Here is a 21,758-nt window from a genome sequence, read left to right as displayed (position 1 = left end):
TTTTTATACTTTAATATTTCCCACAGCCTAATTTTTTAAAATTCTACCTAGTTTTTTCAGTGTCCAGTCCACTGCTGCAGCTCTATGTGAGTGGAAGAGATCTATTCCACGTCTCTCACTTTACACTTCACGGGTGTGGGAAAGCCTCGAAGGGGCACGGTGACCCCTTGGTGCCCTGGCAGGAGACGTTGGGGGGTCGTCATGCTGGGCTCTGCTGGCCTGAGACCTGGCATCAGGTTTCCCTAAAATCTTCATGGAAGATTTGTGAGAGATAATGAGTTAATATTTGTGGAGATCTTTCAATAAAGTGTAATTGATGTTTGAATTTTCATAAACCAAACAGAATATCTACCCCGAAAGCTTTGTAAGAATATTTAGCACACATGTACATGCCAGATGGATTGTAATGACAGTTGATAGGCCTCTCCTAACCCTTGCGTTCTGTTGTCAAAAATCTGCACATCAAAACAACTATAGTTTTCATAAGAGGATTTATTGGGTAAAAGATTCGGGTGCACATGGAAAATTCTACCATCTAGATAAGACTACAAATTAATGTTATAAAAGATAAGACTTTAAATTAGGGGTTTATATAAGAATATTCTTAACATGCCTTAAAGAAATATCAGTAGATAAATTTTTTAAAAATCAGATAATATGTACTTGATCTTACATATTTTTTCTGCGTAAGAGAATTTTTATGAAAAATCCATGGAATGTGATGCAAGACAATCAGAAATTATTCTTAAAAGCTCAAGGACATGGAAAGATCAAAGTGGAACCACATCATAATACAAATAGTCATCACAGGGAAGAATGTTTTTGCAATTGAGATAATGCCAATGAAAGAGTTTAAAATATAGGAAGTTAAGTTAGAAATGAGGTTATTATTCTAATATATTGTGACATCCTCAATAGTATTATTGTAGGAACCCTCTGGAAGTACTTACTCTGGGTGAAAAATGATAGCTATAGATCCATGATAGGGGGACAGGTGGCCCCACCAATTATAAATTCCCCAAGATTGTAAATGTACATTTTATCATCGTGTGTCAAAATATTCATTTTAATATTCAAACATTTTACCACATAATAAGCTGTAACCATGTTTATTTGTTATATTATATCACTGTAACATTAATAAATATTTACAGAGCTACAGTGTATCATAGATGTATTCAAAATGGTAGCTCTCAGTTTGATTTTAAGTGAATATCTTTAGTGCATCAAACTAATTTCTAAAGCATTACATTTGTATTACACATCAATAAGAGCCAAGGAGTTTAAATTTTTAAGACTGACACCCCCTTTTTAACTCATGTTGTCTTATTTATTTTCCTCAATTGCATGAATTAAAAATGGAGTGTTATCTCAGTTTTGAATTCCTTAGCTTGATGTCACAGCTCTCGCTTTATTTGTATGTGAATTTGATCTTTAATAAAGATGAGTTCTGCTGAACTTTCCATGAATGAGAGACACTTAGGTACACAGCTTTTTAGAAACGATTTGGTAGTACTGGGAAAATTCAGAAAAGTTGCTAGTCTGTTAATAGTGTACATGGCAAGCTGTGTGATTGATTAATCAGAAGTTTTATAATCTCTAAAAACGTAACTCTGTCTGTAAATTCGGATTGTGTCCAATTAAGTTGACAACCATCAATTTTTAAAAAAGAAAAGTAAAAACTCAGGACTCCTGACTCATACTTTTCCTGTTACAGCGTCATATGAGTATTTATCCTTCTGTGACAGCTGAGACTAGAGCAGATGTACGTTCAGGAGGTTGCAGATGAGGCACTGAGTTTTCACTCTCGTGTGTCAGGAGGCAGTCGCAGGGTAATCCTCCTGAGCTGCAGCCAGGAGGAACTTGTGCTAGTCTGGTAGTTATTGACTTGGTTACCTCTCTGCAGTGTTCTTTGACTTCCTTACTTAGCTCATGATAATGAAACCCTAGGGCTTCCCCGGTGGCTCAGATGGTAAAAAATCTGCCTGCAATGCAGGAGACCTGAGTTTGATCCCTGGGTTCAATCCCTGGGTCAGAAAGATCCTCTGGAGAAGGAGATGGCCACCCACTCCAGTATTCTTGCCTGGAGAATCCCATGGAGAGCGAAGCCTGGCGGACTATGGTCCACGGGGTCGCAAAGGGTTGGACACGACTGAGCGACTAACACACACTTCTTCCTTCCTAATGAAGCTCTCCGCTCAGCTGTGTTGACTTTTCTTTCAGCCTCTGTTCAGGCAGACAACTTCTCAGTATTATCCATTTTAGTACAAATTTTCACATACAGAACTCTAACCAGAGTAAACGAAGGTGATTCTCCTTTTGATCACAGTGTCTAAACATTCATAATGGGTACTTCGGGAGAACGTTAGCTGGATTCTCTTACCACCTTTTGCTGTCAAGCACATATCCAAAGGTGGGGTGCAGGGCGCTTTTAGTTCCAATCATTATTTTCAACTCCAACTGGGGATCTCTTTCCACCATTTCTGCTTTTGTCATGATCACATTTTCAGAAATCATTGTGTAATGCCCTGACTTCTAATTTTTCTGTGGGAAAATAGTGTTGCAATTTGCGCCCTTGTATTCTTGTGATTGTCTCTCACTAGATATTGGAAGCACGTATGCATTCCAGATCATGGAACTTCGACCCTCATCCCATCTTTTGTTTGTTTAATTTGGTTTCAGAATGAATATTTCCCTTTTACTTTTTTTTCTTAAGTAGTAATGAGTGCACTGTTGAAATGACTCACTGTTTCTCTCTACAGTTTCTTTACCCTCATGTAATATAGCCCATGTAATAACCTAAAATACTGGCAAGCTTAAACGTCTATGACACCCCTGAATGTCTTTTACAGCCTTTGTCTAGGTTTGAACTTTCCAAATTATGTATTTCAGACGTTGAGAAAGAAGGGCCTTAATGGCTGTGACAGCCCAGATCCTGATGCAGACGATTCAGTAGGTCACAGCCCTGAGTCTGAGGACAAGTACAGGAAAATTAACGAAGATATTGATCTAATGATCAGCAGGCAAAGATTGTGTGTAAGTACTCAAAACACCCTTCATTTTTTTTACTCTTGATATTTCTCTGAACCTGGCAGGCCTTGAACAAGAAAGAGAACAAAGGCTGTGAAAGCCCCGACCCTGACTCCTCTTATGCACTCACCCCACGCACTGAAGAAAAATACAAAAAAATTAATGAAGAATTTGATAATATGATCAAGAGCCATAAAATTCCTGTAAGTACCAAAGGTAGATGGCTGGTCTGCTGATAACTGCTGCAGTAACATCCCTTAACCCTTTCAGTGAGGGCTTTCTCTCACCAACACTGCAAAGGCAAACCCAGAAAATAGCCATCTCATTCCAAGGGCCGTTCACTTGGAAAGCAAACCCTCAGGGTTGCTGAAGTTATGTCATCGAAACGATGTGCCATTCAGAAGTTCATTAGGAGGTAGCAAGTTCACAGGAGGAAGAGAAAGATCTTCGTGATCCACCCAGAATTTACACAATCTCTTAAACACACAGTCCACACAAATCACCAGGCATTCGCGAATACGAGAGTCTCCTTCTGAACGAGGATTGACTATAAAATAGATATATTTTAACTGAGATCAGATACACAGGTGAGACGGCCATTCTCTCGCGTAAACTGCCGCTCATCAGCTCATCACCCAAGTAAAAGCTTGTTCCTGAGTGAAGCTTCCACCCTCTCCCTAAACATGAAACTCAGCAGCAGCACTGAAGGGTTAAAGCTAATGCTCGCTGCAGGGAAGCAGAGTGCATGACAACCTAACGGTAAGATTTCAACATGTTTGTGTGCTGGGGTGATGTTACAGCTTTATCAGAATATTCGCTTTGCCTACATCAACATTTTCCATGCTTTAACATTTGGCTAAATTTTGTCTTAACCAAGTCAAAAAATTCCTAACAATCAATCATATGCCTTGCCAGATATTTAAGAGAAATAACTCTGCATGTATTATTTTGTTTGCCCACATATTATAGAGGGGGAAAGTACATACCTTTTATTCTGTCATCAATCAAGTGATGTTCATTTTGTGACATAAAGTGTTACAACTTGAGGTTCACATACTTTCTGAATAATGAATGTTCGTGTCTGAACCTTCACTGTATACAAGCTCTTCAGTAGGTAATTAATTCCTTTCTCAAAAAAGTACACTTTCTCTAAGTTAGGGAAACATCTGAAACCTGAGGATTGAGAGAGGCTGTACTGAAAACAGGCTTCAGCAATTAAAGATATTTGTCCTCAGATATCTGAGGACAAAAGCTCCAGGCCAAACCCACAATGACACTCACAAGATAAGTTAACACTTTACACATAGTAGGTGCACGATCAGCCCGTGTTGGATTAAACTGAACCCTTAAAACTTCTTTATAAAATGTATGCACATTAAACTTCATGTCCTCATAAATAGACAACTGCTGCTTTTGTTAAATGAAATAATGTCCACAGGAAATCTTTTGTTGAATCAGAATTATTAATTCTATCATGAAGGAAAGCTAACTGCTGTAAACTCTTAAAGGTTTCATGAGACCGAGCGCATACAGCGTTTCCACAGTGGGCGCTTGGTCAAATGAAATATTTCCTATCAGAGGCAGCAGTGCACACTTGCTGCAGCCAGAATTCTTACGTGAAATCTCCTAGGATTTTATTGCCCAGCAGAAGGAAAGAAGGAGCTCCTTTGGGCCAAGTTTTAGCTCCTATGGCCTGAGTTTCTCTCACTATTTAATACACTAGTTGAGAGCTGCTGGGCGCGTTTGTGAATGTTAAGATTTTAAGGTGAAGCATGTTTAGGTGTCTCAGGAGGGATGCCCAGCATGGTGAGGAAAGGGGCGTGTGTGTAGACCTGGCAGTCACTCTCCATGTGTGTGTGGAGCTTTAACCCCCAAAGATCTGGGAGGATGCCCGTGTTTGCACGTCGGATCATTTCCCCTGTGCTCCAGGGGGAAGGAGGTGTAATGCATACCTGGGTTCCCTCACCGTATTTCATCCTGTCATGCAAAGAGTTCAAAATCAGGATACATGCTTTCTTAAGAGGTGCAGTGGCGTGCGGCAGGGGATGGAAAACCACATTAGAGCTCACAGGCAGAGCCGTGAGAAGGAGCCACACAGCTCCGGGCTGTGCCTCCAAGGCCCCGCTGCTTTAGTAAGTGCTTCAGTCTCCACGATGAAAAGCCCAGTTTTCGCACATCGCGTCTAGTTGCTGGAAGTAAATTTTGTTGAAAGTTTCCACAGCTGCTAAAACATTTACAGCAGGGCAAGGACACTCTGCCCTTTGTATGGAGAGAGTGTCTCTGCCTCTCTAAAAACATTACAAGGGTGTTTTGCTATTTCAGAGACCCAGGTGGAAGAGTTTTCCCTTCTCAAATCGAGAATTTAATATCGCAGTCACCTGTTGGTACCATCTCATTTTTGCCCGTATTCCTCAATGACATGAAATCATTCATGGCTGATTTGGAATCCTGTTGACCAGCATTTCCTCGTGTGGGGTTTGCCATGGTTCATGCTGGGCTTCACAGCGAGAAAAAAAAAAAAAAAAACAGCTCCATTTGAGGAACCAGGAATTAGGAAATGGGCTGAAGGGAGGAGAGGGCAAGTGCAAGTCTGGTTGAGAGGGACCAGGAAGAGAGGAAGTGGAAATGGGAGAGTGTGGATGTATTTTTTTCAAATAATGAACTGTGAAGAGCGAAAAAGAAGACTGGAACTAGGATCGAGGAGGGGGGTAGAAAAAGTACTTGAGTTGATTTATATGCCGAGGAGGAACACTTACTTAAAGAAGGAAAAGATTGGACGTGTAGATAAAAATGGGGATAAAATGGTGAAGCCTCTCAAGGAAGGGGGATGGGCTGGGAGCCAGAAGGATTCGCAGATGTAGTCAGAGTAGCAGCCGAGAGAGGGAAGTTGAGAGGTTGGCCACCTGATGACCTCTGTTTTTATACTGAATTCAGATTCCGTAGCTTTGAGGTGGGGAAGCAGGTGCTTGAGAGAGGACCACAGGAACACCCGTGGGTGTAGACATTGTGAGGAGCTGCAGGCACAGGGGGTGGTGAGCACTGGCCACAGTCGTGGGGCGGCCTGGAGGGGGTTTGGATACCAGCAAGCGAGGTTGCTCGGCTTCCCTGGTGGTTCAGTGGGAAAAGAATCCGCCTTCAATGCAGGAGACTGGGGTTCGATCCCTGGGTCAGGAATATACCCTGGAGGAGGGCATGGCAACTCACTCCAGTATTCTTGCCTGGAGAATCCCATGGACAGAAGAGCCTGGCGGGCTGCAGTCCATGGGGTACAGTCCAGGGGGTCGCCAAGAGTCAGACACAACTGAAGCGACTGAGCACACACGCCCACCAGGTGTAGTCACTAGTCATCAGCGTTGTGTGATTCCTTTCTCTGCTAGTTCTCAGCAGGCTGGTCATGGATGTTCACAAGTGAGAGTGTCAGCTGTGGCCCCAGAAAAGAACTCCGTTCAGTCATTCCCATTAAATGAAAGAGGGCCTATTAACTAAAAATATTTTATTAAAAATATTTTATTGGACTTTTCCTTGCGGTAAGTTTGGGAAATCATGGGTTTTGGATAAGAGTTCAGATACCTTTCTGACCGCAGTGACTCACTTCAGTAACCATGATCCATTTGTTCAGGGATAGAAACTAAAAACTTTTTAGCTCTCATGCCCGTAGCCCTAAAGCCCGTGGCGTGGGTGTGTGACCTGTACAGTTGCACAGGGCCCTGCTCCCCTGGTCCACGCCTGGTTAAGTGCTGCACTGTCCCCATCTTGAAATTCTTAGCAGTTTTTTAACAAGGGCCCCCCATTTTCATTTTGCCCAGAGCCCTGCAAATTATACAGCCAGTCCTACTTATATCATCTTATTTAATCACCCAAAATTCTCTCTTCTTTCCTTTCTTGGGGGATTCTAAAATTTGGAGCCTGCCCCTGAAATCTTTGCAAGTTTGGAGTCGTTAACGACTTTTTGGCTTTCGTTTTTTCAACAAAAATTTTTTAAATTTAGATGCTGTTTGTTTGTTTGTTTTGGCTGTGCCGGGTCATCCTAGCGGCACACAGGATATTTAGTTATGGCATGTGGGCTCTACTTCACCAATCAGGGATCAAACCTGGGCCCCCTGCACTGGGAGTGTGGAGTCCTAGCCACTGGACCACCAGGGAAGTACCTAGATGCTTTTAAGTTCCTTAATTTTAAAAAGTTGAGAAGAAAAAGAAAAAATGCCAGTTTCTTATAAACATGGGCACATTGTCATAAGCATTTCCTAAGGCATCTAGAGTTGATGGGTCTCTTCTGGATGCAGCTGCTTCAGGTCCCACATAGGGTCAAGGGAGATTAAATGACTTGCTTGCTTAAGTTGCAGTGTATTACACTACCTGGACTGAACTAAGATTCCTGATACAAAGGCTGATGTTCCTTCTGATTCTCTGAGACAGCTTCTCCCTGTGGTCAAATTTAAGCTTATAATGTTATTTCAAAATTATTTAGCCAGTTCCTGGTGCAGATAAAGAAACAAAGCAAAAGCTGAACTGCAATGGATGTTACCATGTTTTATGAATTGTGAATTTCTGAAGTATGCTTGACTTCCTGAAAGATGATGCTAGTGATAAAGAACCCACCTGCCAATGCAGGATTCATAAGAGATGCAGGTTCGATCCCTAGGTTTGGGATGATCCCCTGGAGGAAGGCGTGGCAACCCACTCCATTATTCTTGCCTGGAGAATCCCATGGACAGAGGAGCTTGGCGGGCTACAGTCCATGGAGTCACAAAGAGTTGGACACAACTGAATAAACTTAGCATTCATGCATGCTAATATCAGAATTATATCTGACTTCTGTCTAGCCAATCACAAGAGAGTTTTATAATAACTCTTATCAAATTGTTTATAGCCCAGAATCCTGGAAACTGAATGATTTGGGGATGATGGTCAGAGGTAGAAAGGAGTAGAGAGACTTTTACCAAACTGGTTAGTAGAGTAGTTCAGAATTCATTAATTGATTACTAACCATCCTCTTTATTTTGGATATGCAAATAATCACGGGGTGGGGGAAGGTATTGGCTTTGTTCTCTACTGAGACACAGTCAATATTCTGCAGAATATTCAGGGGAGAAGTAGTCTTATAGTGGGGTCCTTAGGTATCCAGTTAAACATTTATAAGTAGTAATAATGAATACAGAGTAAAACATTTTTAAGCAAAAGAGAGCTTTAAAATATGAAATCTGAGTAAATTTGAACCAGAGGAGGCTTTAAGGTATATTTTTTCCCAAGCCCTCGTCCCACCCTGGCATCAGTAGGCATAAGCACACACCCTCACGTGACATTCAGCCATGTCCTGTAAGAACCCATTTAGTCTGTTACTTCCTGGTTCATAAATAATAAGCTTCTCACATGCAGCCCATACTCACTTCACAGTATGATTTCTGACCAAAATATTTTATTTCTATCCAAAAATGTATACTGTGTTGCACAGTCATTTAGTAGCAGAACCAACAGGCTCCGTCACTTGTTACCTGACCTTGGATCACTTACTTAATCTCACCAATTTAAAAAGGAAGGTTTATATTTGTAGCGAAGGGATGTTGGAAGCTTCAGTCATATTGTATATGTGATTTATGGTATAGTGTCTGCTCAATAAATAATACACAGTAAGTTGTTGTAACCTTACTTTTACATTCATATAGTACCTTCCTAAACCCACTCCAGTGTTCTTGCCTGGAGAATCCCAGGGACGGGGGAGCCTTGTGGGCTGCCGTCTATGGGGTCGCACAGAGTCGGACACGACTGAAGTGACTTGGCAGCAGCAGCAGTATCTTCCTAAAAATTATTTGAATGAAAATATTCAATTAATACAATAAAAAGTGGGCTAGGCTTTGTATTACCTCATAGCAAATGAGCTTTTGGCATCTGATGAAAGGGGACATTAAGTGGCCAATATCTTAATTGATCTTGTAAAAGAAGAGAAAGCGATCAGGAGATGGGTGGGAGCAGGAGCAGGGTTAAACAGAGTGGTCAGGGTGGGCTTCTTTGAGAAGACTAGCTTTTTTTAAAATTTTATTTTATTCAAGGGTAGTTAATTTACAATGTTGTGTTAACCTCTGCTGTACAGGAGAGTGACTCAGTTATATATCTATTTCTTTTTCATATTCTTTTCCATTATGGTTTATCACGGGATGTTGAATGTAGTTGCCCATGCTATACAGTGAACCTTGCTGTTTATCCATCGTATATATGATTTTTTTGCATCAGCTAATCCCAAACTCCCAATTCTTCCCTCCCTTTTCCCCTCTCCCCCTTCAAAATCTGGAAAAGACCAGATTTTGAGCAGAAATTTGAAGAAAGTGATGGAGTTAACCAGAGAAATAAGAATCAGGGAGGTGAGAAGAGGATGGCAGGAAATCAGTAATGGAGCCAGGTGAAAACTGGAATTAGGACCTGTGAAACATTGGGAGAAGTTGGGCTTTGCTCCAACTAGGATGAGAGTTCACACAAGGTTTGGAATAGAGAAGTGCCATCACCTGATTTATGTTTCTAAAGGATCTATCTGATTGCAGGGTTGAAAATAAAAGGGAGGGCAAAGATAGAAGCAGGTAGCTATGAGCAGGTGACTGCAGTGATCAAGGCAAGAGATGATGGTACTAGAAGCAGCCATTGGAAGGTGAGAGGTGGTTGGAGGTTATATGTGAAAGTTAAGCCAATAGTGTTTCCGGGTAGACTGAGAGTAGGGTATGGGAGAAAGAGAAGATTCAGGGGTGACTCCAGAACTTTATTCTGTGCAAAGGAAAGCATTGAGCTGCCATCAGCTGAAGATGGGAAGAGCTAGATTGGGGCTAGTTTTGAGATGCTTATCAGACACTTAAATAGAAATATTGAGAATGTAGCTGAATATGCAAGTTTGGAATCAGGAGAGAGATCCGAGCTAGAACTAGAAAAAGGACCACGGTACTCTTTCATGCGAGTTTCCCAGGTGATGCTAGCAGTAAGGTTCTATCCCTGGGTCAGAAAGACCCCCCTAGAGGAGGGCATGGTAACCCACTCCAGTATTCTTGCCTGGAAAATCCCATGGACAGAAGAGCCTGGGAGACTATGGTCCATCAGGTCGCAGAGAGTCATACATGACTGAGCACGCACTCTTAAATTCGCAGAGCAGGGAGAAGAGGATGAACCAGAAACCAAAGCTGAGAAGGAGCAGCTATCCAAATAGGAGGGAAAGTCCAGGGATGTGGAAGGGGAGGAAGTTTATCAAGAAGCAGTGATCAACTGCGTCCCTGTTGAGAACTAAGAAGTTACCGTTGGATTTAGCAATCTGAAAGTTATTCATGACAATGACAAGAGCATTTTTAGTGAAGTGGGGAGGAGAACTTTTTTTAATGGAGTGAGTTGAGAGAAAGCAGTGTGCCAGATTTCCAACCCAGGCCACAAGAGCAGAACTGTCACTGGTGACATGATTTTCCAAAGTCCCCACCAAAGTGGCACATTCCCTCTCCATACACAGTAATTGCATTTCTGGGAATTTCAGTGCATTAAAAAATCTGTGTTTCAGTGTATTAAAAATACCTTGTGTTTGCAGAACAAAGTTAGTTCTGACTCAGATGATTATTAAAAGGTTTTTCATACACATGAATGTCCAGTGGAGCATTTGAAGGTAGGATGGGATAAAAGACAATTCTTTGTTGTGTACAACTGCCCCACATATAATAGGATATACAGCATATCATATTGGGGTTTCCCTGGTAACTCAGTCAGTAAAGAATCTGCCTGCAGGGCAGGAGACCTGGGTTCAATCCCAGGGTCAGGAAGATCCCCTGGAGAAGGAAATGGCAACCCACTCTAGTATTCTTGCCTGGAAAATCCCGTGGACAGAGAAGCCTGGTGGGTTCTACAGTCCACGGGGTCGCAAGAGTCGGACCCAACTGAGCAACTAAACCACCACCACAGCATATCTACCAACCAGGAAAATACCAGCTCAATCATTGACACCCACAAGTTTCCAGAATGCCCCCTAAGGAGATAGTCCACCTGCAAAATATACCACAGTTCTAGATCTAGAGTTACTACTGTGGATCTAGTGGAAAACAGATGGCAAACTCAGAAGGGTAATGGAAGAGAGTTTAGTAAAGGGTCTATTTACAGATGAGTAGAGATCAGGCACGCTGCAGTCCATGGGGTCACAAGGAGTCAGACACGACTGAGCGACTGAACCGAACTGAGAGATCAGGTAAACTCAAGAAATAGTGAAGGACAGTAGGGCTTCCAACCTGGAAGCTGTTACCATACGTAGGTCTGAACGAGCAAGAGGAGGGAGAATTTATCAGAGCACAGTAAGATCTATGTCACTGGAAAGAGGACCAAAAAGGAGGTGTGCTGTTCACTAGGGGAAGGCAGCCTCTGCCGTCCCCTGGCCCAGCAAGAGGGCAGATATATCCGGACCTCTCTTCTCTGACTGTCTGTACTTCTGCCGGTGCCTTCGTTGGCCCAGGTGAAGCCGGAGGGCCAGGGGATTGTGCTGGATGCAGTCTGGGACATCAGCCTCCTGGGCCCAGAGCAGTGGAGAGGGGGTCGGGGTAAATGGAGAAGTCCTGGAAGCTTACTTTATTTTCTCAAGTATGCTAGAGTAATTCTCATTTGGCCTTTTAATAAGGGAATGCATTATTTTATTAACTCTATAGACATTTATTTTACAGCATACACCAATATTTTTTTGTTGTTTAAGGGCTTTGGGAGTCGGGGAACATAATCATTCTTTGATGTCTTATCAAACATTCATATTCAATCATATCATGGTGTTTATCCAAAATTATTTTTGTTACCCTGTTTATAACAGATAAAGCTTAATAAAATCTGTGTTAGTATAATACTTGTATACTTTATTTCACCCAAATCAATAACGGATCAAAGATATGTAAATGAAAAGAGTTAATGACACATTTGTTCTTATCTGTATTGCCATGTCCAGATCAGGGAAGAAAAGAAAAATAGGAAAAGTAAAGAATAAGGGAGCAGAAGCAGAGAAAGAGAACAGTGTTGTAATTATCACCAGGATAAACAGAGAACTGCTGCAGAGCACAACATGTGATGCAGGCCAGCCAATCAACAAGAAATAAAGAAAAAGAAAAAAAACTTGATGTTAGGATTACAGAAAAAAATAGTAAAAAGAGAAGACTTTGAGCCACAGGCACATATGCATTTAAATTTGTACAGTGGGTTATTAGAGACTCCCTGAGGGAATCTTCTATGTAAACCCTAATAATACATACTAGATCCACACATATACACATACACACATATATCCATTTTATATTAAGAATGCTGCATACTCTGACACCATGAGTCCTCTGGCAATATATTCAAACAGTATTTTCATTTATAATGTTAAAAATGAAAAAAAAGGAGGAGGGGAGGATATTTCAACTATGGTTATCTAGCAAATGCAAGCAGAAAAATAAGCATGTGTGGGTTATATTACAAAATAATACCAAAAAATCAATAATTGGGGCCTGAAGTACTCTAATTAAACATCCACACAGGTCACTAAATGTTTGCAACTCTCTCATTGGAGATACAGGTCTTGCCATTTGTCAATGTCAGTATATCCCAAAAGGTGAAGTATGATGTATATTCTGAACTATCATTTTAAAATATGAATTATTGAATGATACATGCTCTGTTGAACCCTGTGTCTTAAAATGTCGATTATCTTTAGAGTTACTTTCAAAAGACAGACTTTTAATATAATAATTAAAATATATATGCTATTCACACGCCCGGAGATGATTTTATATCATTAAATGTCTGCATAAATATGCTTCAATAAGCAATTAAACCACAGGCTCAAGTGTGCATTTTAATCCTTTTTCTCTGTGAAGTCATCACAGTCATGTACCTTTGATCTTGCAGTCATTTCTGGCACCAGATTCAGATATCAGAAATGAACAATTACCACTTAATAGAATGCAATTCAAAGACAATGGAGTCTAATGAAATGGGGCTTTGTTTTAAACAAAAGTGAAACGTTTTCTAATAGTTGCAAAGAAACAGTTCTAAGCACATTAAAGAAATCAGTTTACGATCTGAACATCTTGAGAGCTCTTCCCAATGATCTTCTAGACACCAAGCAGTCTGGAATTTGAAACTTTCCTTGGGGAAGTAAGGCTCTCTGTACTGGACTGTGTTTCTCTTCATTTCTTTTACCCATGCTTGTTTTTCTTGCTCCTACAGGCTGTTCCACCTCCCAACTTTGAGATGCCAGTCTCCATCCCAGTGTCCAGCCACAACAGTTTGGTATACAGCAACCCCGTCAGCTCACTGGGAAACCCCAACCTTTTGCCACTGGCCCACCCTTCTCTGCAGAGGAATAGTATGTCTCCTGGTGTAACACATCGACCTCCAAGTGCAGGTAACACAGGTATGTCCTCATAATAACGCAACAGTGGCAAATCATTGGAAGGAGCACCCTTGGCAAAGAAGGCTGTTTTACCTACAAGACACTGAGCGTTCCAGCTTTCCACTTGTTACGTTCCTTCATCGCTTAATACCCATCCCCATCTAGGTCTTGCACATGATAAAAACCTAACCCTGTTAGCCTGTCTTTCAAAATCTTTCATGATCTGCTTATGTTTATATGTTTAGCCCATCACCCATCTCCTCAGGTGGCTATATTTTAACCGCATACTTTCTCAAAGAGAACACTTGTCTCCATGCTTTTGTTTCTCCTCTTCTCTTGCCAAAAATGCCATTTTCTCTCTTACCTCTAGCCAGATATCACCTTTTCTATGAAACTTTCTCTTGTGTCCCTTGATAGCATTTATCTCCTTTAGTTATTTATTATTTTGGTCATTTTTTAATTTATCAATCCAGTAACTTATAGCACAGAGGACTTAAGGCAGAGAATAAATGTGATGATATAGCATAATTTATAAGAACTGTGAATTAAAAACAAAACTAAGTCAGAAATGAAGATAAGAACATATCACAAGGACATACACAACTGCCATAAATTTGTGTCTATACTTCCAGGAGATTCTTATGGTTATACAATTCACAGTGTCTCAGAGAAAAGAAATCTTTGCTCAGGAAAAGTCTGGCCATTCTTAGAACTCAGATCAAGCGATACACGGTATGATTCACTGTATTGAGTGTGGGTCCATTTCCCCACTGGTCTTACACGACCTTGAAGGAAAGAATGTCCTCTTGCTTGTCAGGGTCACGGTAGGAACTCAGTAAATACTGAATAAATCCTTCATATTTCTAAAATAAGCACCAAAATTGAATTTCTAAATTGTATACAGCCAATCATTATACATTTACATTTTATTTCTTAAAAAGCACTTAATAGGGAATTTTAATATGTCTTAGACATACTTTTTATTAAAAGTAATTTATCCACAGAAGAATTTTTCCTTCAGAATACTTATATCTGCCTTAGAATTAAATTTGTATTACTTTTTAGTACAGAAACTTCATGTACAGGATACAATCAGCCACGTTAAAAAAAATCTTCATAAATCTTAAATCTGAGAAATATGTATAAAGGACTTATGCTGTTATCCCTACTTCTGAATATGTTGAAATTTTTCATAAGCATTTCCTTTTAGATCATACTCAAATGCTGTTGAATTTCCTATTTGATGAACTCACGCTCATTTATTTTTTAAAAAAATCTTGTGGTTTATTTCCAAAATATTTATTTGGTTGGAAATAATAAACTCTTTCCTAAAATGTAATGAACATTTTCTTCTAATTCCAAACCCAGTACCAAATAATAATAATAGCAATTAGAAAATAATCTCGCTGATATTGTATTCTTTTAGCTAAATTTTGTTTCTTAAAAAGTAAAACTAATTATTATATTCAGTATCTTTTTGAAACATCCCAACTCCCATAAATGAAGATTGCCAAATTTTAACCTGCTTTCTTAAGCTGCTGCTGCTGCTAAGTCACGTCAGTCGCGTCTGACTCTGTGCAACCCCATAGACAGCAGCCCACCAGGCTCCCCCGTCCCTGGGATTCTCCAGGCAAGAACACTGGAGTGGATTGCCATTTCCTTCTCCAATGCATGAAAGTGAAAAGTGAAAGTGAAGTCACTCAGTCGCGTCCAACTCTTTGTGACCCCATGGACTGCAGCCTACCAGGCTCCTCTGTCCATGGGAGTTTCCAGGCAAGAGTACTGGAGTGGGTTGCCAGTGCCAGTGAATAAACATATGTCTCTAAATTTGTGGCCAGTAAAGCCTGTCTTATTGTATTAGTAAGATTCAGGTAGTAAAGGAGGTCATTCACTTTTAGAATATTCATGAAACGACCAAAGTGCTAGGCAATTAGCATTGCACAGAATTAATTGTATAAAATATATTTACAAAAAATTAAGCATCAGATATATGGTTATTTGAGCGTATAATAAACTTTACTCTTCACTTTCTAGAAAATGCAATCTTAGGAAAACTAAATGTAAAAATACAGTAAACATTTAGAGACCATTCAAAGACTAGATTTTTTGACTAGATTTTTTTTAAAGATAATCTTTCTTAGGTAAAAAGATGCTGCAAAATATCAGTGATGGAATGTATTTTTAGTGTTTGAGCACAGCATGTCACAGTAAAACAAATGTCAGCCATCTGACCTGGGTAACACTTGACAAACGTAGGACTCTTGGGAGAATCCTAAGAATACCACAGTTGCTAGAGGTACAGCGTGCTGTCCCGTGGGCCGTTAGCCGTTCTCCTTTTGATCTTCCTCTTTGGTCCACAGGTGGTCTGATGGGTGGAGACCTCACGTCCGGTGCAGGCACCAGTGCAGGTGAGTGGAGGCCCCAGGACTGGAGTGCGTGTCATTCTTGAGCAGTCCTGTACTTGGTGATCTGCAGAAGTAAGTCTTTTCAATAAAGCTGAGAGATCAGGGAGACTCATGGCAAAATGGCCCCCAGAATTTCTAAAGCATTTTGATGAAGCAGGAGTGCTTGGATAGTAACTCAGAGATGACTGTTTATTAAGTAGACCTTTCCATAATACAGCTTCAGCTAGTCAACATAATCAGAATTGGGAGTTCTGATCAAATCAGTTTAATCCTAGGTACCATCTCTGGTGGCCGCCAGAGTACCTTTAGCAAACCTTGCAAGTCACGTCCTTTGTAGACTATTTCACATTAAATGTGAATCACTTTCTACACAAAGTACTGAACTCCTGTTTACTTCTAAAGGAGAATATGTAAAGAAAAGGAAGGAGTGAGATTATAACCATTCAACAAAACTGTTAATAAAACAAAACCACATTTGGGATTAAAATGAGTTCTTGGAGAATATAAACACAGTGTACCTCTCATAAAAGCACATTAAATACAGGTCAGCTCTTTAAGAACTTCTTACATTATGGCCAATTGGTCTCATAGTCACATTTCTCCAGGGTCCCATGTTAATTCATATCATTGTGATTACTGAGATGTCAATGTCATTTCCAATGCAGAGGTAAGACAGCACAATACTTTCTAATGCTCACTGCAGTTCACTATTGGCATAACAAGTAACCATGGTAATTCCTGCAGTAGAACATACTATACATTTAAAATAGCAGGAGGCAGGCATGATAACACAAGGTTATGTTTGAAATATCAAAAAAATTCAAGTTTATTGAACTATCTATTGACAGCCAAATTAAAATATTTTGCCAGGTTCAACTATAATAGGCTGTTAATTATAAGAAAGAAGATTAAAAATTGGCATATAGAAACATGTTTATAAATATGTCCATTTGGGAGTCATGTTTCTTATTTCTGATATTGGCTCTTCACTAATGCAGTAAGTAATGAAGAAAAAGTGTAGGAACTAGTGGATTAACAAACAGAATCAATGGTCCTGACTTCCTGTTTTATCTAGCTGTTAAGGATTAGGTAGTCAGATTAATGATTAGACTGAATATACTATTTTGCTGGATATTGAAACAACGGGCTCTTTTTTTTCCCCTCAAAAAAAAAAACCTCAGGATTTGTAGCCTGAAAATTATAGACCAAAACTAGACCACTGTGTCTTGGATTCAAGTCTCTGCCAGACACTATGGCTAGAGGGAGTGGTGGGGCTTAAAACTGGTTTGTCTCAAAGTCCAATAAAAAGGTAAATAAGAGTAGTTTAGATATTACGATATTTTATCCAGTATCTTGATGCATCAGTTTGCTTGCTTGTATGAGAACAGCTAATAACAGTGATGAAAGTTAATAGGAAAAACATGTGGAGTTGGGGAACGGGTACTCATCTTTGATGACGTGGCCTCTTGTTACTGCCTAATAGCTAAAATGCTTTAGAATTCTATATTGAAAATACGCGTTGTTCAATTATGCTGTCATTGTCAATTCCCTGACAGTCCACTAAGTTAAATGGCCCTCTGGGGAGAAAGAAGACACTCAATCTTGTAAACATAAAAGTTAGCCATATATAGGCTATAGCGTCATTGAACTAAAAAAAAAAAAATCTTGTAGGCTTAGCAAATTCATTCCCCAACTTCAGGACCTCTGCCATAACTCAAGAATCTTTTACTTCAAAAATGGAAGAAAGTTAAAAAAACAACACTTAGTTGGTCCACCTTGATGATGATAAATACTGTATCTTGATTGTATCTTTTAGTGAGGAGCATATAACAGTCAGTTTCTGTATAGTTATGAAAGAGTTACTTCCCCACTTTTTAAAAATAGAGGAAGAAGCCCTTTCTAACTCTGGTTCCACAGAACACCTGTTGCAGATGCCACTGAGTCTTAAGCTTAGCTGCTATGTCCTGCCCACAGACTCAGCCGTCTGCCCCTTCTTGCTCACACCAGCCTGTATCAAATGTCAGAGTGAATATATTGGTGCTGATGTCAGAGAATCACATAACACCCAAGGAAACAAGGCCAGTCAGAATGTCTCTGCATTTTCAGAAAAGAAAACTAAAGCAAAACGGCCAAAAGATACCTTCCAAATTTTGAATATTGTCATTGAAATTCAAGGTCTCAGATAAAGTTAGAAACTCTGAGGTCAAGTGGCAGGACTCTCCAATTAAGTTAAAATATTTTTCAGTCTGTTCGTGCTCAGTTGCTTCAGTCGTGTCCGACTCTGCAACCTCATGGGCTGTAGCCGGTCAAGCTCCTCTGTCCATGGGGATTTTCCAGGCAAGAATACTGGAGTGGGTTGCTATGTCTTCTTCCAGGGATTGAACCCGTATCTTGTATGTCTCCTGCATTGGCAGATGGGTTCTTTACCACTAGCCTCCACCTGGGAAACCCATTTCAGTCCAATTTTCTTCAGTATCCACTCATCTCAACTTGCAAAAAGAGTATAGTCTCACGAGGGAAGGAAGTAAATTCAGTATTTATTGTATTTCTTTAAAACTAAGAGACCAAAGAAGTAAGCATCCTTCCCTCTCAGCTCAATCATAAAGTATAGCATCTTTTGCATCCACTCACTCCCTGCACTATACCTCTCCCTCATCCCACCGTCCACTGAGTCATCAGGTCTTACCAACTTACCAAATGTCTCCAAGGTATTTCCTAAATCTACCCCATTTCTCTCCATTCCTATCTCACTGCCCTGGTTCAGGCTCATAGCAACACTCCAGAACTATTTCCAAAGATCCCTAATTCATCTCCCGACCTCACATTGCATCCCACTCCAGACTCCCCATTAGTCTTTATCAAAGCCTTAAACTCATTGTAGGTCCTCATTCAGATGCTTAAATTCCAGCAATGATTTCCCAGCTCTTTCAGAATTAACCATGAGCCTCTTATCTCTATGGCCTTTCCCCGTGGCTCTGCGGTAAAGAATCTGCCTGCAATGCAGGAGACATAAAAGGTTAGGGGTTCGATCCCTGGGTCGGGAAGATCCTCTGGAGGAGGTCATGGCAACCCACTCCGGTATTCTTGCCTGGAGAATCCCATGGACAGAGGGGCCTGGCAGCAACAGTCCATAGGGTCACAAAGAGTCAGACACTACTGAAGCAACAGCATGCTTGCATGCTCTTATCTCTGGCCCATCCCTACTCTCTGGTCTTCAACCTTCTTACTTTCTGCCACTGGCATCAAGAACCCTGCACTCAAGCTCTAATAATAGCAAACATCTAAATTACTCTTACTATGTGATTTACAAAAAAAACTTTTATTTACATAGCAGCCCTTTCATGTAGATATTCATATTATGCCCTTTCTATAGTCAGGGGACCTAAGGCACAGAGCAATTAAGTAATGGCCCAAGGCAGTCTGTCTCCAGAGTGCGTGTTCTTAAATGCATTGTGCTTCCACTTTCTAAGCAGCATCACAGCTTCTTGCCTTTGTGTGAGCATTCTTAGCATTCTCCTACTTCATGCTCCTGAGCACTACTTATCTTCCTGCAGAATTCAGTTCAACCATTCAGGAAATCCTTTCCTGACTCTTCCAGAAGGAATTAGGCACTTTCTTGCCTACATTGTTTATCTCCTTGCATTGTAATTGCATTATCTGGTCATACATCTGTCTCCTGGACACTTCGCTCTGGGGGCAAACTGTCTTCTTCAGTTTGTATTCCCAGCTCGAGGACATGGCAGATATTCAGTAAATCTGTGTTAGCCGAATAAAGGAAAATTTGATCTTCTAGACATAAATTTTTTATACTGTTTATGTGAAAAAAAGAAAAAATACTTCAAAGAAATAATGTAATTTTACATATAAAAAGATATACCCTTGATCTGTAATTCACAGAAATAACATAATCTTCTGATACTGTAGATAATGAATAATGAATTCATTATTTGATTAAATGGCTGAGCACTATTAACCAGTAAAGTTTTAAACAAACTTTAACTTACCTAATGGAAAACCTGAAGGGCTGATATATATCACTAAGTAAAACATAGGCGGGTACCTCTGACCATCACAAGTTTCTTCTTGAAATAATGAACATCTTATTGCTTAAGTTGAAGTCCTTTCATACATGAAGGTGAGAGGTGATAAAGAAGAAAGAGGATGGGGTTGAACTCTTGATGTAAGGGAAATATACACCAAGTCATTGTAATACGTTAGTAATAGTGACATTTGTAGGTTTCAGTTGACAGTTATTCATCCACGGTTTAATCCTTTACTTTCAAGAGCCAAACTTGAAAGTCATTGCTTTTAAAATTACATTTTGTCATATCTCTGTACATTTCAGCTTTTAACATGCTGCTCTTAGTGCTTACAGATGATTGTACGATCACGTTCAGTTGAGTTTCTGTATTCATCAGGTTTAATCGTTAGCACAGCAGTGCCTTATGTTGGATTATTCATTTTCTTATTGGTGCCCTTTGTTTTCATGACATGATTGCTTTTTTATTGAGTGGAAAGTACCAGTATGCTCAAGGAGGTACTGTTTCCTGATTGAGATGTTTTTAAAAAAAGGGGGGTGGTCGAGGACCAGAAAGAAAATCCTTTAGGAATCTCTTTGAAAAGTCAGGAGAATTGTACAGTCTACATAGCTATTTGACAATAAGGCAAAGGATATTTATGTATATTGGTTAATAATTTTAATTGGCATTTATTGTAAATTAGAGATAATTTTATATAAAAAGAAACTAACAGCTGTTTCCTTATTTTGATTGTTAATTGTTTACTATTTTATGCGTTTGGTTGTCAAGCATTGTCACTTCTGGAATGCTTAATTTGTATCAGCTAAATACATGGAGACTTGGTAGCGGCAGTGTGCTGCTGTGGATAAAACACTGAGCAGTGGCTAAGGAAGGAGACCTGGCTTCCAGACTCTGAAAAGACTCCACCCGGCGATACTTTGGGCCATGACTTTGGACTTCTGAACGTAGTACTCACATTAGGGGATAAGACACAAAAGTCTTTAGGGTCCATTTACATGTAATGTTTTATGATCATATAATCATAAAAGTTTTCACCGACATGACATTTTTGTAATTCATTTAGCATTGGAAAAGAAAAATTTAGCATATCATAAAATAGAACTAAATGAGAAGAGGAAAAGTTCATAACAATGTTTAATTATTCTATACCAATACCATTGCTTTACAACTATTTGTTTTTGAAAATACTTATCAAAATTTTCTTGGCTGACTTTCTTATCTACCAAGTAGACTACTCTGCAGTTCTTACTCAATGATTTAAAATATCGATGAGAAGTGGTTAAAAATTCAGTTTAAAAGATTTGGCTTTGACAAGTTTCCCTTTTTTTGGCCTAACAAAACACAACTTCAGAATCAATATTCAAGAAAAGGAGATTACCATTTAGTTACTCTCAAACAAAACTTTTTTGTTAGTATAAAAATATAGTTTTATATTACTTTTTAAAAATTTGTTAAGCAGCCTATGAATAAAAGCTAAGTTAACAGTTGGATTCTTTTGCAGTATTATGTTAGTTTCAGTTGTTCTCAATAAAAATTCTGAGCGCATTTTCAATTTTACCTTGGGAGTTCACCCAAAACATAAATAAAGATCCAACAGCATTGCTTTATTACTATCTATGCAATTCAGTGACAGTGATATTTTTAACCCAAACCAAGGTTATCTAGATTTATTAAAAGAAAAAAAAAAAAAATACTGTCCTCCAGTTGGATAACCTACAGCACGTGATAATCAGCCACTGCCAAGAAAATCAGTGTCCACTTCCCAAATACAAGCCCTGGCAGGTTGTAGATCAAGTGATACCTTGACACCATTCTGTAGAGGCCATGTTGAAATGAGAGAGGCAGGTGAGAGAAGACAAGTGGATGTTATAGGCTAAGTCAGGACACCATCTACTTTCAGCCCCTTTGGTTTGAATTAAT

The 21,758-nt window shown here is 39.7% G+C and overlaps 1 protein-coding gene across 6 annotated transcripts in view; it reads left to right on the top strand.

The window, feature by feature from the left end:
- Positions 1 to 21,758, top strand: part of MEF2C (myocyte enhancer factor 2C) — a 180,480-nt gene that overhangs the window by 132,088 nt on the left and 26,634 nt on the right. For 5 of the 6 annotated variants that reach the window (XM_010831904.1, XM_010831903.1, XM_010831905.1 and 2 more), the window contains 3 exons: positions 2,893 to 3,036; positions 13,228 to 13,414; positions 15,754 to 15,801. In XM_010831904.1, the coding sequence (XP_010830206.1) occupies positions 2,893 to 3,036; positions 13,228 to 13,414; positions 15,754 to 15,801 (379 nt within the window). Of the gene's footprint in view, positions 1 to 2,892; positions 3,037 to 3,095; positions 3,234 to 13,227; positions 13,415 to 15,753; positions 15,802 to 21,758 lie in introns of all 6 variants that reach the window. The other variant, XM_010831908.1, reaches the window with a different exon arrangement.

Source organism: Bison bison, unplaced genomic scaffold, assembly GCF_000754665.1.
Source record: "Bison bison bison isolate TAMUID 2011002044 unplaced genomic scaffold, Bison_UMD1.0 scf7180017864533, whole genome shotgun sequence".
Classification (NCBI taxonomy): Eukaryota; Metazoa; Chordata; class Mammalia; order Artiodactyla; family Bovidae; genus Bison; species Bison bison.
This window is presented reverse-complemented; position numbering and strand designations above follow the sequence as displayed.